Raw genomic sequence first — 17,310 nt, forward strand, 5'->3', positions numbered from 1 at the left:
ATTAGGGGAGAAAAAAAATAACTTGCAGTAAGTTAGGCGGGAGAGTAATTTGAACCAAAAGTTCAACAAGGATAACTCATTATAAGTTCCAAATATGAAAATTCTCATAAAAGAAAATAATAAATCTAGATGGTCATATAGTGAAGGTGGGTGCTCTAGAAGAGACCCAAGACATAACTAATAAGTAAAACTCCAGAAGAGATTCAGGTACCTGAAACTGAAGATTAAAATAGTGAAAATAAGAGATCTCGATAAGTTATGTCAATTTAAGAAAATGTTGAATTGATAATAAAAGTGGTCGACAATGGTTTTGCATGCAATATTATTGTTGAAATAATGAAATAAAAGTAGGATCTTGAATAAATCTATTGATAAATATAGATATGGAATAAATTGGTCAAAATAGAAAGACGCAACTTAAATTCGTGGAGTTTTTGGACCGGTAGTCCAAATACCTAAAGGTATAAAGCCAATGAGGGTACAAATGGAGTAGTTTTGCAAAAGCGGAATAAAAATATGAAGTTTTTCGCTAAGCCCTGACATTGATTATGAAAAGATAGAATATTATTTTGTGGTGGATGTAATAACTTTTAGATATATTATTAAATTGATAATTCATAAAAGATATAACTTGCATCTAATGGTTGTTGTTACAACCTTTATGAATCACTATATAGTAAAGTTTATATTAAAATCTTTGAAGGATTTAGAATGGTAGAAGCATATTGAAATTCTTGGAAAATTGTTCATTTATATGAATTGAAATAATTTGAACATATGTGGTAAATTTGATTTAGTGAATAGTAGTTGAAGGAAGATTATAAAATGATCCAAAATACCTATTTGTGTTTTTATAGGAAAATCATGATTAAAGTTTGCCATGATTATTGTTGAAATTTCTGAAGAGATCAAAATATATTTCCCCCAAATTTTCACTTACTCATGACTTTCAAGAGAATGGTGATATAAATGCTTAGCAAATACTTTCAAATGGTCATTTGAAAAACTAGTAATCAATATTGAATACGTAGAATATGAGAAAGTATGTCATGTTTTCATGAGGGAGAGTAAATATGCACTGTACTTTTTTTTCCCTTAACCGAGGTTTTGTTCCATTGGGTTTTCCTAGTAAGGTTTTTAAGGAGGCATCATATTATGTGTATTATAGATATGTGTACTATTTTTCCTTGACTAAGAATTTTTTTTCCCACATGATTTTTATCTTAGTAAGGTTTTAGCAAGACAAATTATCTACCAATGGACATCTAATGGGAAGTGTTATGAATATCTTATTAAGTAGATGTCCATCAAGATCAAGATAAGTTTTGATGTACTTTAAATTGTAATAGTGATTAGAAGTAGATCTCCACTTCATTTATATTTCTTATGCCTATAAATAGAGACTTTGGAGAAGAATTATAAACATTCCAATTAATCAATAAAATATGCTCTCTTTTCTCTCCTATTTTCTTTATTCTTTACTCTTTGTCATTTGGATGAGTTTTAAATGCATTTTAGGTTTATTATCTTTTCTTATTTTTGAAAAAAAGTTTTTCATTTTCTTCCATAAAAATTGCATAAAATTTTGAAAATGAGGAATTCAAATAAAATTTATAAAGTTAATAGAAATTCTATCCCTGAAATGAAGATTTTGAAATTGAAATATATTTTAGTTTTATTTATTTTAAATCATAAAAAATACAATAATTGAAGATTAAAAAAATTTATCAATGCAAACAAAATGGGGTGTGGAATTGAAGAAGGAAAAGTGAGGCCTACCTTCATTAATTGAATAAGTTTGAAGGTGGGGAAACCCTAATAGAGAGATCATTAAAATCGCATTGACATCACCATGGATGCAAACCTTTAATTAATCCCAAGTAATTAAATAAGCAGCGTTAATGCTAACTGTGATATTCTATTTTTAAAAACATGACAGTTTTAAGTACAAATTTCTTTATTTATGTATGCATGCTTTTTGTTGTTGGTTTTTGGGGACAGATTTCAGCTTGACAACTGCAAACCATATACAAATTTAAAGTTTTGAAACCGAAAAAATGTATATGGAGTTTTGACCATTAACTTTGCCTTCTCTCCATATTATTATATCTATAATCAGAAATCCGTACAAATATTGTTTAATGAAAATTTACATAGGAGAAACAGGGCCACGTTGTATGTTCACATTGACAGATTGGACCTGTTGGCTTGTGCAAACGAAGAAGATGGGATGAATTTCCAACAGATAATTATGCGAAAAGAAAGACTTTTTCTTTTTAGGCTACACTAGAATATCAAAATTTACATTTAATCCCAACAAGAGAGGATAAAAATGTTTCTTCTAAGATAAACCCCTTATTTCAAATTTATTGGAGTATAATGATAAAGGAGAGTTTTTTTGGATCAACTCTGGAATATTTAATATTATTTGGCAACACTTGACTTGCTTCACCTCTATATTTACATCCTAATTTAAATGTTCTTTTATGTTCTATAAAATTAAGCTAAAATATATTAAAAAATAAAAATAATTAAAAATTCCAAAAAAAAGGTGAAAAAAGAGTTATATTTACAAAAAATAAATAAAAATTGAATTTCAATTTTAACTGGTTTTTTGAAATCTGATTTTTACCGTCGGAAACAAAGATGAGGGGTCATATAACTGAATAAGAACAAAATTTCTTCCATCTAAATTACAACGCAAAAGGCAACAAATTGGGCAGTAGTAAGAAGGATTCGTTTAATGGTTATCCGCAAGAGGATTTGGCAGCCGACGTCCGGCCTAAATTTTATTTGACTTGTTGATTTGGAACCTATTTTCTTCTCATATCTTATTACATGTCAACACTAAGATATGGATTTTCTCTTTTAATCCCCACAATAACATTTAATTATTTGGCCAATATGAAGGAGACAACTTCATTCTCAGTTCACTGTAATTTAATTATGCAAAACAGAAGCAGAAAAGGAGGCTAGATAAGAACTTGTGTAAGGATGCGTGGATTGGATTGGTGGGCTCCTATCCACTCCCCTCCTCTTCTTATAATTTTATTGTGTCTATGTTTAGATAGCATATGTAAATATTACATTTTCTAAGAATTATAATTTTTCATATGTGACTGCTTCACAAAGTATAATTTTAGTTCTAAAATTTTATCTTAATTATTATTAAATTAAAATCACATCTAATTTATACAAAGTGAGACTTCAATCGGAGACTAAGATCTTAAAGCTCTAAGACTTTATAACCTTATTGCTAAGTCAAGGCTTCATTAATTTTAAGTATATTTTTAAAAGATTGTTATCAATTATAGTTAAATTTTTTATAAAATTTATAATTATAATATACATTAATATCAATTAGATCGTTAAATATTAATTATATAAATAGAATTTAAATTTTACACTAATATAACTCAACCTTCTCCGGTTAATTTTATTTACAAGATAGTACTGAGTTCATGTTAAAATTAATGAATGCATGCATGGGCATCTCGTGAAATTAAGGTGTCTTGTGCATGGAAATTTAATGCCTCGGTATATGTTGGACTTTCCTTGTATTTTGAGTAAATTGCTTTTCGTTATATAAAATATATTAACTTTGAGATATTTTGATGATATAGCTTCATTTAATTCGGTTGTCAGAATATAAAATATAAATCAAGATGAAAAGGTTATACTAATTTTCATTGCAGCATGGGTCAACCTAATTATTCTCCTTTGGCGAAGTCATCTATTCTAAAATGAAATTATCTCCTATCTTTTGAATTATGAATTGTTCCAACTTTGCCTCACTCCCTTCGCCCAAACCTCGTCATTTATCTTCTCTTTAAATATTTATCCATTGCTCCATAAATATAGAAGGAATTTGAAGACAAAATCCAAGTGAAACGTCAAAGTAGGACCCTATCCCAAAACCAAAACCAAAACCAAAGACGCTCCGCTGCTGGGTTTTCCCTAGACAACTTGCAAGTGCTTGCGGGTCCTATCCTCTCCTGTTTCTGCTCATCCTAAGCAACGAGAACTAATCCGTACACAGACAAACATTACATTTAGATTTAAGCAAATTGAGGTACATATGATATGGATGGTGCATGTGGTTGTATTTTGTTTTTGCATTAGCGTATTTGTATTCGTAGTGCATGAACAAGGAGGGGAAAAGGGGACGTAGAAGAAACAAGGGGAAACCCCAATTGTATGATTGGAGCTCAAAATGTCAATAATGTTTGGTTGGAATTAATAATAATAATAAATCATGTATGAAGAAACCATGAAGGAGAAGAGGAGATGATAACTATGGTGAAGAACCTATAGCCAAAAAGACAAGCCAGATGCTTGAAGGGAATCAAATCAAGAACAACAGTATCAGATATGATTTATTATCAACTATATGTATATATTATTACTAGTTACAGATAATAAATGTTTTTAACACAGAAAGGGGAATGGGAAATGGCAATCAGCCATGGTGGTGGTCAGCAAAGGGGGATGAACTAAAACTAATGACACGGTCCACACTCATGTGAACCCCATCAACTTGCTCAGTTCAGGTCCCACCTCACATTCACAGCCCACAACTTTCACGTACTTAATACTATTCACTCCATTTCCTCTTTTTCCAGGCCACCTCCTTAGTCCTTAGCAATTTCTCTTCCTTTATGAATCTTCCTACCCATATCTCATTCAACACATATATATATAATATATGCAAGTCGTCACCAATCTAACCTTCAAACAATCCCAACGCACACCTCTATTTTCTTAGTCACAAAACACACAAACACAAACTACAAGTTAGCACAACAACAAGACCTTACAATCCAAAAGAGAACAAAAATGGATGGAAGCAGCTGCATAGACGATAGCACTACTAGTGATTCCATGAACGTATCACCTTTGTCTCCGCTTTGCCGGGTTGGAAGTGGAAACAGCGGTGTGATTTTGGATACCGAAGCAGAATCGAGGAAGCTCCCTTCTTCCAAGTACAAAGGCGTCGTTCCTCAACCCAACGGCCGATGGGGTGCTCAGATATACGAGAAACACCAGCGTGTCTGGCTTGGAACTTTCAATGAAGAAGACGAGGCTGCTAAAGCCTATGACATAGCGGCTCGAAGGTTTCGGGGTCGTGATGCCGTGACCAACTTCAAACAGGCTGAAAAAACCGAGGGAGATGACATGGAAATGGCCTTCTTGGAGTCACGTTCCAAGGCTGAAATCGTTGACATGTTGCGTAAGCATACCTACAATGACGAACTGGAGCAGAGTCGGAGGAGCTATGGCTTGGATGGGAATGGGAAACGTGTGGTCAAATACAACGCCGGATTTGGTCCTTTTTCGTTTGGCCTTGGGCTGAAACCGCGTGAACAGCTTTTCGAAAAAGCTGTGACCCCAAGCGATGTGGGAAAGTTGAACCGACTCGTAATCCCTAAGCAGCATGCGGAGAAACACTTCCCTTTGCAAACTGGAACTGCTTTTTCCAAAGAAGTTCTGTTAAACTTCGAAGATGTGAGAGGAAAAGTTTGGAGGTTTAGGTATTCATATTGGAACAGTAGCCAAAGTTATGTCCTAACAAAAGGGTGGAGCCGCTTTGTTAAGGAGAAGAACCTTAACGCCGGTGACATTGTTAGCTTTCAGAGATCGACAGGTCCGGAGAAGCAGCTTTACATTGACTGCAAGGCAAGAACCGGATCCGTTTCGGGTTCGGCGAACCCCGCCGTACCGGTTCCATTTGTCAGGCTATTTGGGGTCAACATATTTAATATATCTGGCGGTGGAGGTGATAGTGTTGGTGGGTGTAATGGGAAAAGAACAAGAGAAATGGAGCTGTTGGAATTAGAATTCAGCAAGAAACAAAGAGTGATTGATGCTTTGTAACATTACCTAATTTTCCTTTTTTCTTATGTTTAATTTTGTTAATGCTAAAGAGGGTTAGGAAAGGAAAGAATAGTGGGTGTTGTTGCAACTTGCAAGTTGTAAAAGTTGAATTGTATATTTCAAGACAGAAAGCAGAAATTAGGTGTAATACTTTAAATCAGTTTTGTCTTGCTTTGAAACTCTTTTACTTCGAATATATGATCTTAAAACTCACCTCATTTGCTTCTTTTATCACTACTTTTTCTCTTCTATCAATCCATAATATTAGGAGTGTTGAAAGAAGAAGGATTCGCTTCCTAAATCTTGTTTTTGATTCATTCCAATACTGAAAATGGTTCATGCATGTATTTCCAAATCCATTTCACAATATCATACTAATTAATCACTTAGATATCCACATGACCATGACATTATTTATGTTCCCTTGATAATTATTAATTTGATGAGTTGTACGTATAACAAAAGCATGCATGATGCATGCACTCAAATTAAGAATATTCGGAAGATTTACACTATTAATATTGGTATGAAACAAAGAGATTGTGTTCCTGATTTGGTCCGTACGCATACTTGGGAAACATGATTGTTGGATTTCCTAGATCTCTTTCTTTAAGTTCAATTGTACGTATTTCAACATCTAGCACATAATTAGCTAGCTAACTGGGATTTTTTTTAATGGGCTAGGTCGGCAACACAAAAACAGATAAAAAGGCCTGCAATATTATGGACTGGTCACTCATGTACCGACCAATCATACCTACAGAAGAATTATGGGGCTGAATCTAATTCTTTTATGGCTCAAAATAGAGTAACTTAGTATTTGGTGTATTGGTGAATAGGGTTCACCTCAGATTCATAGTTCGGGTGAAGTTAGGGATTTTGATTAAAGAGGTTGAAATAAAATTATAAAATTTTAGAGGTGTAAAGATAAATATATTTGGGTTAAAAATAGTTAAATTAAATTATTTATTTTTTAGAGGAGACAAAATTTAAAATTTTCCTTTTAACTAAAAATTTAAAATGCTTAAATTTAATATTTTAGTTATGGAAGGGTCATTCGGTGCTAAGGAACTAGGAGAAAGGGCTTTATATGAAATTGTGATTCTACGCCATCCTTATCCCTTCCCAATAAGAGAATGACAAATCAGATTTTTCCTTCTGATTTTTAATATTTTTAGTTGAACTTGAATATTTTCAGGAGGAAAAATCTGATTTGTCATTCTCTTATTGGAAAGGGATAAGGATGACGTGAAATCACAGTTTCATACAATTCTTGCCCCTACCAACGCCTGTGGTTAGTAGTGTGTGTGCATAGCAATATTTTTTCCTAGGATTTGTAGAAGAAATGAAAAAAAAATTATTAAGATTACCATTTCCTCAAGTATATTCACCTTAATTTGTTTGCTAATCTCATATTCAAAATTCAACTAGTTTGTTGGATGTTGAAATCAGCTTGAAGAAAAGTGGTTTGAGGGGAATTTTCAGGCTTGAAGAGCAGATGACCACATAAGAGCAAAGCTAGGAAATTTGTATTGGGAGAGTGGAGATAAAATTAAAGAAAATTAAAAGTTAGAATTAAAAATGGTGTTAAAATGTTTTAAATTGAATTATTAAATTTTGGAAGGGTTTCCATTTAATAAAAAATCTAAAATGAACTTAAATTGACTTATTACCTTTGGGAGGAGCAAGAATTGCAATACTTGATTTATGAGGGGACCTACCCTTTTGGGGGCATTGGAATGTGCTTGGGGACATGTTTAAGTCTGCAAAGGATGAAGGTGAATATAAAATGCAAAAACAAATTCGCTGCAGGTAATCAAGAGGCAAAACATGTAAGATTGGGATAAGGGTCATACTTGGATATTTATATTTAAAATTTGGGTTACCTAGTGGGTGACTGTAGGTTGCTTGTTTACCACTACAACCTTCATTGCTTAAGGTCCTTTTTTAATAAAATGATCTTGCTATTCCATGCGACTTAGTTCTCTACTGACACCCTGTCAAGCTGAGTGTTCTTCAAAGTCTTATGAATATATAACAATTAAAGCATGTTTTATGTTTTACTCGTAATTTTAGATATAACTAATTGAGGCAAATCATTTGTTTAGGGTAAAAGATTGAAAACACTTGCTGTATGTAGGTCTATGAACCAATGTTTCTCCAAATATTGTAATGGTTTTCTGTTTTGTCCAAACCAATACAAGTGAATGAGGGTAGTATTCATAGCAGCAGCATAGTTCATACCAATAAATATTGCTTCCATTTATGTTTGATTCACATATAGAGCCCAAATAGGCCTACTCTAAAGCCCAAACACAAACTCTAAATTATAATCAAAGACCCTATACGCTGAATTGAGTCAAAGGAGCAATGGTTCTAATTTTATTCATGTTAATCAATTCACCTATCTACACAGGAGATCATAAGAAGCAAATTAATAACAATAAGAAGACCTCGGGTGTGAAGGGCCAAGATTTCTAATCTGATATTTAAGTTTTATTCACCAACTTAAACGCCTCTTCTCCCTGGTCATAACATAAAATAGAAAAAGGACAGAGGAATTTGGACTCAAAGGTGTGATTAAATCATAAAATGTGACTTCAGGGGAGTCGAGTCTGAGTCGTGATATGTCTGCAGGCTCAACTTTGAAACAAGTTCCGGAAGTAATGGTCTAAGAAATCCTCCAAAAAAACTAGGAAAGACATATCACAAATCATTCATCATGTGCATGACTATTTTAGTTAAGTTTTAGTATTCTTCCCCATAAATGCCTTACAGTATAGGAGTTCGAATCCTACCAAATACAAATGTTGAGATTTTCTTGGTAAGTAACTGTATTACGGTTTGCCCCTTTAGAAATTCGATAAAACACTTTTATTCTGTTAAATCAATTACCTTTTCAAGCACTAGAGCTAATGATAGAGTTGAAAGGCAACTCAACGAAATGTGTTAACGAATCTATAGTTTTGAGTGAATGATATTTTAAAAATAAAATAAAAAATCGAAAATACTTGAAAGCATTAAATAATAATTATCATTTGCTTTTTTACCAGCCAGAATCTTAGGAATAAAGAGCTCTCTCTCTCTCTATATGTGTATATGTACACATATATGCAATGTGAATGATGTGAGTTGTGGAAGTATCTATCTGAATCCTAGTTGGGGGCTTCATGTGATTTGATGCCTCTCCAAAATTCAACAATTTCAAAGTAGAAACCAAAAGGATAAAGTCCAACTCCATCCTCAATTCCTTTGACATATTAGGCTTTTGCTTTCAGCTAGCAGCCATGCAGATACCCCCAAAATGTGTTGTCCCTAGTTTCAGTTCTTACCTCTGAATAAAGTTAAATAAATGGACTATATATAGTAGAAAAGTTGGGTAAAAGAAATTTAACTCCAACTTGGTGCAGAAACCTGCTGCTTAGCTTGATTGATTTTACATCATGATGTTACAAAGATACATCCTTTTTTCATCATCATTATCTATATATTTTTTAATGAAATTAAAGTGTTCTGTTTATAAAAGTTAATTTTAAAATTTATGTCTATTTTTAATAATAATATTTTTGCAATTCAAATTTATTTATTTTTGTAAGTATATTATACTCAATATCTGTTTTCTAATCAGAAATGGAAATCTTAATTTTGGAAGGATAGAAATTTTTAACGCTAGGAGCTATAATAAATGTTTTAAGAATTAAATTTCACGTCAATTCTCGATTCAATTGCTTGAGCAATTGAATTGGACATCATTTAAAATAAAAAATAAAAAATAAAGTAATAATAATTAAAATTTTAAAAATATTAAAATTTAAAAATAAAAAAATTAAAAAAAGTGTTGAAAAATAAAAGTAATAAAGACAAAATTTCAGTTGTTTTTTCAGATTCTAATTGAATTTTCGATTCTTTTTTTCTCTTTTATTTACGTTTTAGAAACATAGCTACTTTCAATTATATATCACCCACTAGTTGAATAGACTAACCTTTTAATATCACTAATGAGTCATTAGTTTAGTTGGTAAATATTGAAGCTTTAAGTTTGAGTACCTAAGTTAGAGATTTATTATGCACAATTATATCGTAGATTTTTGAATTTTATTATGTGTGTGGGCTTTTTAGTCTAGTTTATTGGCTTTGCTCTTGATTGTATCAATTCTTAGTTTGATTGTAATTGGTGATTATTCGACAACTCGTTTGCAATAATTTGATATTTATGGTTACCTAGGCTTATATTTATATTTGTACTTTAATTGTATTGTACTTGTTATACTTCAAAAACTTTCAATATCTATTTCTTTTTATTACCTACAATTTGATTTTTTTTCTCCCATCCAACTATCAACAATCATTGGCCAATTCAATTGGCAAACTATTCAACCAACAACCTATTATATTATTAGATGCCTTGTAGGTTCAAACACTATGTATATGCATGCATGCTATGAACAAATATTTATGAGAGTATTCAATTTTGAGAGGTTTAAGTCAAAAAAATATGATCGACTCCTTTTCAAAAATTTTGGATAATCTCACAATGCCTATTGTATCCATGTCTTTAATTTGTGCATTAATTGTTATTTAAATGTAATCATGGATTATAAAATTGTTATTGTAGGAAATGAAGACTCCTAGTTTTTGAGTAGTGCTATATCAGGGATATTAAGCTAAAAGGAATAAATATCAAACTCAAATATGTTACTTGTTTCAAAGAAATGGAATCTTTACTATAAATATTTTTCATATAATTGAGAGTGGGGAAGAGCCAACAACAACACCTGCCAAAGATCAAGAGATAGGAGCAATAGGTGAATTGAAAAAGCAATACAACCAATTAAGTACAATGAAACCAATCAATTGCAAGGATCAATTAAGCTTCAGGCATTCACACACTTTCATGTATGTGATTCCTCACGATGCCTCTGGTACGAAAAGATAAAGTATATTTATTCTAAGGTATGAGTTTACTTGTTACCCATTCTCTACCCAAATATTAGTTTAAATTTTGTTGTGCCTTATTTGACTTAAGCATTGGAGAGCACCTCAAAGCATCAACTACAACACCCCTATAATTTACCATTTGTCTTGCAAGTTCTCAATCATCCTCAACTTAGTCTTTTCAGCTTATTTCCATATCAGGGTGATTGAAGCAGTTGGTCACTTGTGGGAACCTTGAACAAGAAGCCCTAGATCCCACTATTGAAACTAATCTTGTTGATACCTAACCTAACCCATTTAATAACAAAACTAGCTCTCTTGTTGCCAATATGAATTCTTCTCACCCATTGAAAAATATCCAATATGTTAAGAACCTTGCACTTACTATCCCTGTTGGCATGCTATGAGAATTGGCCCGTTCTACTCACAAACAAATGGAACCACTACACACCTCTAGTGCAAGCTTGAACGTCCTTGGCTTATTAATAACTGTAAACCTTGGCTCTACTAACCCTTTATTCATGGCATCCATGCCTATTGGTGCTAGCCAAACCATCACCTCCACCCATTATCATGGCCCTTAAGCTCTCTTTTACACCTCATGTCTACTACCACCATCCCTTACATTCTCCTTCTATATCTCTAATATGGTTATTCGAACGTGCACTTCAATTGACGCTACAGTCACAAAACCCATATCCTATGATGCAAAACCAAGCCCCTAGCCATTCATCGTATATTGAAGTGATGTCTACTCTGCAAATCAACTTGGCTAGAGTTAATACTAGCCAAATGGACGTGTTTAGCACATTTACGCCCTACTGCAACCACTTTATACTTATGATACCTTCCCATTTGCTTCTCCCTACTGGCAACCAAATTATTATCCCAATAACTAGCCCAATTGGAAAATCTTTCATTCACTTTGGTAGTGTAGAAAAAAAGCCCTAACTAATTCTTACAAAATTAACAAAGTTGGCGAAACTAGCACACCAACTAGGGGCTTCCACAACGCATTCCACAAGATTATCCTGAGAGTACAGGCTCTAGGATAGAACATGAAGGAGCAAATCATGATAAACAAGCTCAAGACCCACCAACGGTAAATTCCAAGAAAAAAATACAAATATAGAGTAAAAAAATGAAGGATCAAAATGATGAAACCAACCAATTCACCATTCATAGGTTGGCCATAAGCTTGATCAACATCAACAAAATACAGATAAACCTAGAATACAACAACAAGCCTTATACAAATATTTATATTATTGAGTAGGATTTTATTTTTGTAGGTATTACCAACCGTACATATATGTAACTATAATTTATCCTAATATTGCATATGTATTTTTGAGTCCAAATTTATATTTGAATGAAGAAAAGAAGCAGTGCCATATGTAATGCTTAGAGTAGTTCCAATTGCTTTAGGCACCAACAATGAAAAGTGTAAAAAACAAAAGAAAACACAATATGTTTACGCAATTAGATTTCCCTACTTTTACTGGGCCTTGCCCAAAGAGAATATTCACTATCTTATCACCTCATACAAAAAGTGTTTTCAAGCTCTAGCACTCACTAGTTTATACTATACACATTTGTATCTAAGATCTAAACATCTCTCTTCTAAGTTCTACCCTCTATCCTCCCTGAAAACTTGGGAGACTTAAACCAGTCACAAATTTGATTGTTTCACTCAATGCACTTACATACACATTCCAAAATGAATAAGATAAAGTGCTATTTATGCTGTACAAAACCTATACAATTGTCCACAATATATTAGCAATTGAGACCTTCTAACATACTATATCTTTTACAATTAATCTTCGTTGAAATAAGCAAGATAACATGCACAAAGAATATCTTCAAAATAGCACATGATAAGTCTTGAATATTCATGATATACTTCCTGCTTTAGCTCGATTCGATCTGATTCACCAATTATGAGAAGTTGGTTGCGTTTTGATCCAAATCTAAACAAATCTTTAAGATAAGTTACAATGTGTAGTTTGGATATCTAGGATAGGCTGATAGCCATCCAAAGAAATAGTAGGAACCATAGCCCAAGGATTTTTGTTGCCAAAATTTGCCTACTTAAACATTGAATTTTTTTTGAGTAGAAAGTGCTACTACCATTTGGCAGTAGTCTAGGCATTCGTTTAGGCATTGCTTGAAAAATTCCTCAATATGCATATTCAAAGCTATTTAGAATGAAATGTTTTAAAAAGTAAGGAAAAAAATTAAAATTCATAAATTTATATTTATCCAACCATCGAATTATAATTATATTTAGTACTTAGATTTTATGTAAGATATAAAAAAAAGTTATAATTCAAACTGATACTTAAATTTTTTTTTATTTTTCAACACTTTTTGATACAATATTAGGGTAATGGATAGGAGTAATACGATTTGAACCCATGCCAAATGTGTGTCTAACAAAAATCTTTAACCATCATTGTTGTCACACCCGAAAATGTTTAAGGTTAAGTGCCACGAAAATTATGGGTATTAAATTAGAAAAACTTTCTATTTAAGCGGGTTCTAATGTAAATTAGTGAATCTGATGGACTGCTTGACACATTGGTTTTGTTACATTTGAACTGGGTTTTCTTTAGTGGGAAAAATTATGATGAGGAATGTTAAATTTGATGCTAATGAGGTTTTGGTGAACGAGTGCAGGAAGGCTATATAGAAAAGAGGTGTCATTCTCCTATGCTCATTCTTTCATTTTCTATATTCATCTTCCTTCTTCTATATTCTTCTCTAGTTTTCTTTGTAAGAGAGAAAATTTAAGAAGCGATCTGCGTGAAGGGAGAAAATAACGTACCAGCTTAAGTGATTGGGGATTTAATAAACTGATAATCCTTCTAAGCTTTTCTGCATATTTTGATTAAAGAAAAAGGAGGGAAAGTTGAAGGTTTCAATTTAACTTATCAAGCTTATACTGAGATGTTTAGGGTTGCAACTAACCTTTAAAATCTTTTTGCATGCAAATAAATTATGGGTTTCTTACATATGAATGCCTTCATTTTGATCTTGATATGGTTATTATGTTTAGCTAACAAAGAAAGGGGAGGCTCCAGTGATAAGGAAAAGCTACTCAAGTGTAATTGGTACCAATTTTCAAGTATTTTGGTGGTGAGTTTTGAACTCAAAACACTAGTATTTGTTTTATATTTATCATTACTGCATTGTTGTGGTATGTTTAGTTTCATGTTCTATTGTTGATGATGAGTTAAATTATTGTGGGATGTTGTCGTACGGTTAAAGCATGCAAAGTGATGATTTATAGATGCATATCTAGTTGTATGTATAATCTTGTTGTTTTGGATGAACTTTTCCTAGTAAAGAAATTAATGTAGAGGTTATCATTGAAATGGTTTGGTAGGTTATATGTTTGGTATGATCTATGTTGTCTTATTAGCAGTATGTTTAGTTGAATGCTTGTTATGTGTTAGTCATGGAAATGAATGACATGCGGAGTATGAAGGTATGTATGGTAGATGAAAGATGAAGAAATGTCACATTGTGCACTCTTTGCCACATGTTATTTGGCTTTGCAAAGGTTCGGACAGATTGTACGGAGAATGTTTATGCATGGTATTTGAATTTGTAGAGGTTTGGTTGGATGTACGGAGATATATGTGTACAAGTATATGAAAACCCTACAAGGGTTCTATGTAAGTAAGAGACTCTGTGGTGTCTAAGGCTTTAAGCCTCATTTGTATAAGCAAGTCTATGACTATGGCATATGTAAGTTATGAAAGTTTGTCGGACTTGTTCTTTAAGTTTTACGTTAAAGTTATATGTTTGATTTCACCATGCAAAGTCGATGACATGATTCTGTATGTATCTGTATATATGAATCTGCTACATTTATGAAGTTTCTTCTATGAATTCATATATATGGTCCGCCATATCTATGAATCTTCTTTTATGAGTTCGCATATATGAGTTTGTATCCATAAATCTTCTATATGAATCTATATGTACGATAGTCCGCCAGATTTATCTTTATGATTCAAGCTATGACAATCCGAAGATCTTAAATTCGTGTTTCAAGCTTAAGAATTCAAGAAGGCTATCTTTCACAATAGTCAATATGGACTATTATCTAAGCAAAAGATCACAAGGGCTTGTCCTTATGTTCAAGCTACGAGAGTTCGTATTAGTTATTTTTTTCAAGCCAAAATCACATAGATCTTCTTTCATATAGGATTTCGCCAAATATTATCTTTAAAATAAGAGTCTAACAGTGATTATCCGCTAAACAAGAGTTAGGCAGTGACTACCATTTAAGAATGGATTCACAAGAAACCATATATAAGAATATGTGATGATGATTCCACATATAAAGGATTTGCAAGTATGTATTCACCATGCTTGAGTCCGCATTTGTAAGATTTTAAGTGTAAATCCACAGGTAAAAATTCTCCACGTCTGAATCTCTATGCATGAGTTTTTTGAAATCAATCCGTCGTACGTTAGTCTGCAATGATAATAATTGCTAAGGTAATACACACATGTTTTGTTGGAAAAAGAGGTAATGATTCATTTTGTATAAAACCAGAGCAAATGGATAAGTGAAATCATTTCGCATTGTAGCCTATAACATGAACGATAGAAATTGAAGATTGTCGCAATACCAAAAGTGTATGAATTTTCAAGTCTAGCCAACGCAAGGGAGGATAAAAGTATGCTAGGAAGACTGGCGAACTATACTTGTGCAAGTGATGTCAGATAGGAGATCAAACCCATGAAGTTCTAATTTATAGTTTCATAAAAGGTATGGTATATTAGAAAATCGCTAAATTTATTTGAACTTACTTAGTCTTTGTTAGGTTTTCCAGGTATGATGGTTTATATAATGAGCTGAAGAAGGATGAAGCCAAATTTTGTTCAAGCTTAGGCGAACTTGTGTTCTTATCTATAATATGCATATAAGGGGCGACCTTAAGGTTGAGCCTCAGGGTCAGAATTTTCTTTTTGTAATTAAGTATGAATTGTAGTATTATTTTTACAGTGAAAAGAAAACATTTAAAATATTAAAACCGTTATTGTTAATTTTCCATAAGTCCGTTTGTTAATACTTTTGATTTAGAAGTTGATAATTTTATTTTTTAGGGTTAAAATCAAAGCAAGAGTTATAAAAGCATAGAACGAATAAAAGCAAAATGAGTGAAATGAGAGTGAAATAGAAAAAATTGAATAAAAAGAAAAAAAAATTTGCTCATTTTGCAAAAAAAAGTCGCTAAGTAATTGCCTCCAACATGCGAGCGTTTAGAGTAAAAGTCATGCAGATAAAAATATAAATATTTAAGTGTGGTATCTGCAAGCAAACGTGTCAAATTGTAATATAGAAATGTTACAACGGAACACTAGTAAGTATTCTGAGGATTGTACCCAAGAGATTGCAAATTGGAGAATCTTATTATTAAATTAATTACAGAAAATAATTACTAATCTACTCGAGTCACAAATTAGTAGTGTGAATCCAAATTAAAGTATTAATTAAAATAATTAAACTAATTAACCTAATCTAACCTAATGGAATTTCCTATTCTTAGTGTCAATGATGCGAGGCTCTAGCTTATGATTGATTAAGAAATCTTAATTACCAGGTAGAAAATTAACTTTAAAACTCAAGTTTTGTTTTTTAGGGAATTAGCTATTAACTAACAAGTATTACCTCTTAGCCTCTACTAATTAATTAATCGACATGTACTAGCTTATCTCTCGACCTCACTTTCTCCACCGGGATAAATTATGATTTACTTAACAAATTTATCTCTCAACCTCATTTAATCTAGATTACGGCCTAGGATCGTTAATCTTAGGGTTTAGGCACACATAATTTATACCAACTAATTCTATGATAAACCCCTATTCTTCTGCTAAATAATCCATTTAATTAATTAATCATGAGAATGTGTGAACTAAATTAAGTTTGATTCATAAAAGCATATTTGGCGGTTTTAATCACGTTAATTTACAGCTTGTAAATTGCTCATAGTTTTTCTTGGTGATGATGTGATATTTTATATCTAAACCCATCAATCGGGTCAGGTATAGGGTGTTACAACTATAACACCCATTGCCCGACCCAATCACCAGGTTTGAGCTACAAGATGCCACATTCGTTGTTGAAGCAACTGCAGTTGATTTCAATACGACATAACCATTCCAACATGCTAAAAAGTATGAAACACTTTCAAAAAGTGTTGTACAAGCATTTACGGGTCTTTTGCTAACCTAAGGTCGGTTGAAGACTTAATTGAAAAGTTTTCAAAATTTGCGGGTTGATGTTGCCACATTATGGCTATCATGTCGCGACCTTATCAATCAGCGAGTTTCGTTGCAACTTTAGAAATCTTAACATCACGACACCACTCACTATCAACCTAAGTTGGGACATTGGGGACTTGTCATTGCGATGTTACCCCTGTTTTGGCAAAAATCACATTGGTAAACATTCCATGCTTCCTACCAAACACTTTT

At 32.4% G+C, this 17,310-nt stretch overlaps 1 protein-coding gene across 1 annotated transcript; it reads left to right on the top strand.

The window, feature by feature from the left end:
- Positions 1-4,646: 4,646 nt before the first annotated feature.
- On the top strand, positions 4,647-6,087 carry LOC105783878 (AP2/ERF and B3 domain-containing transcription repressor RAV2). The gene has a single exon (XM_012609573.2). The coding sequence runs from the start codon at positions 4,837-4,839 to the stop codon at positions 5,872-5,874; it is 1,038 nt and encodes a 345-aa protein (XP_012465027.1). The 5' UTR covers positions 4,647-4,836; the 3' UTR covers positions 5,875-6,087.
- The last annotated feature ends 11,223 nt before the right edge of the window (positions 6,088-17,310 follow it).

The sequence above is a fragment of the Gossypium raimondii genome, chromosome 13 (assembly GCF_025698545.1).
Source record: "Gossypium raimondii isolate GPD5lz chromosome 13, ASM2569854v1, whole genome shotgun sequence".
NCBI classification, from domain to species: Eukaryota; Viridiplantae; Streptophyta; class Magnoliopsida; order Malvales; family Malvaceae; genus Gossypium; species Gossypium raimondii.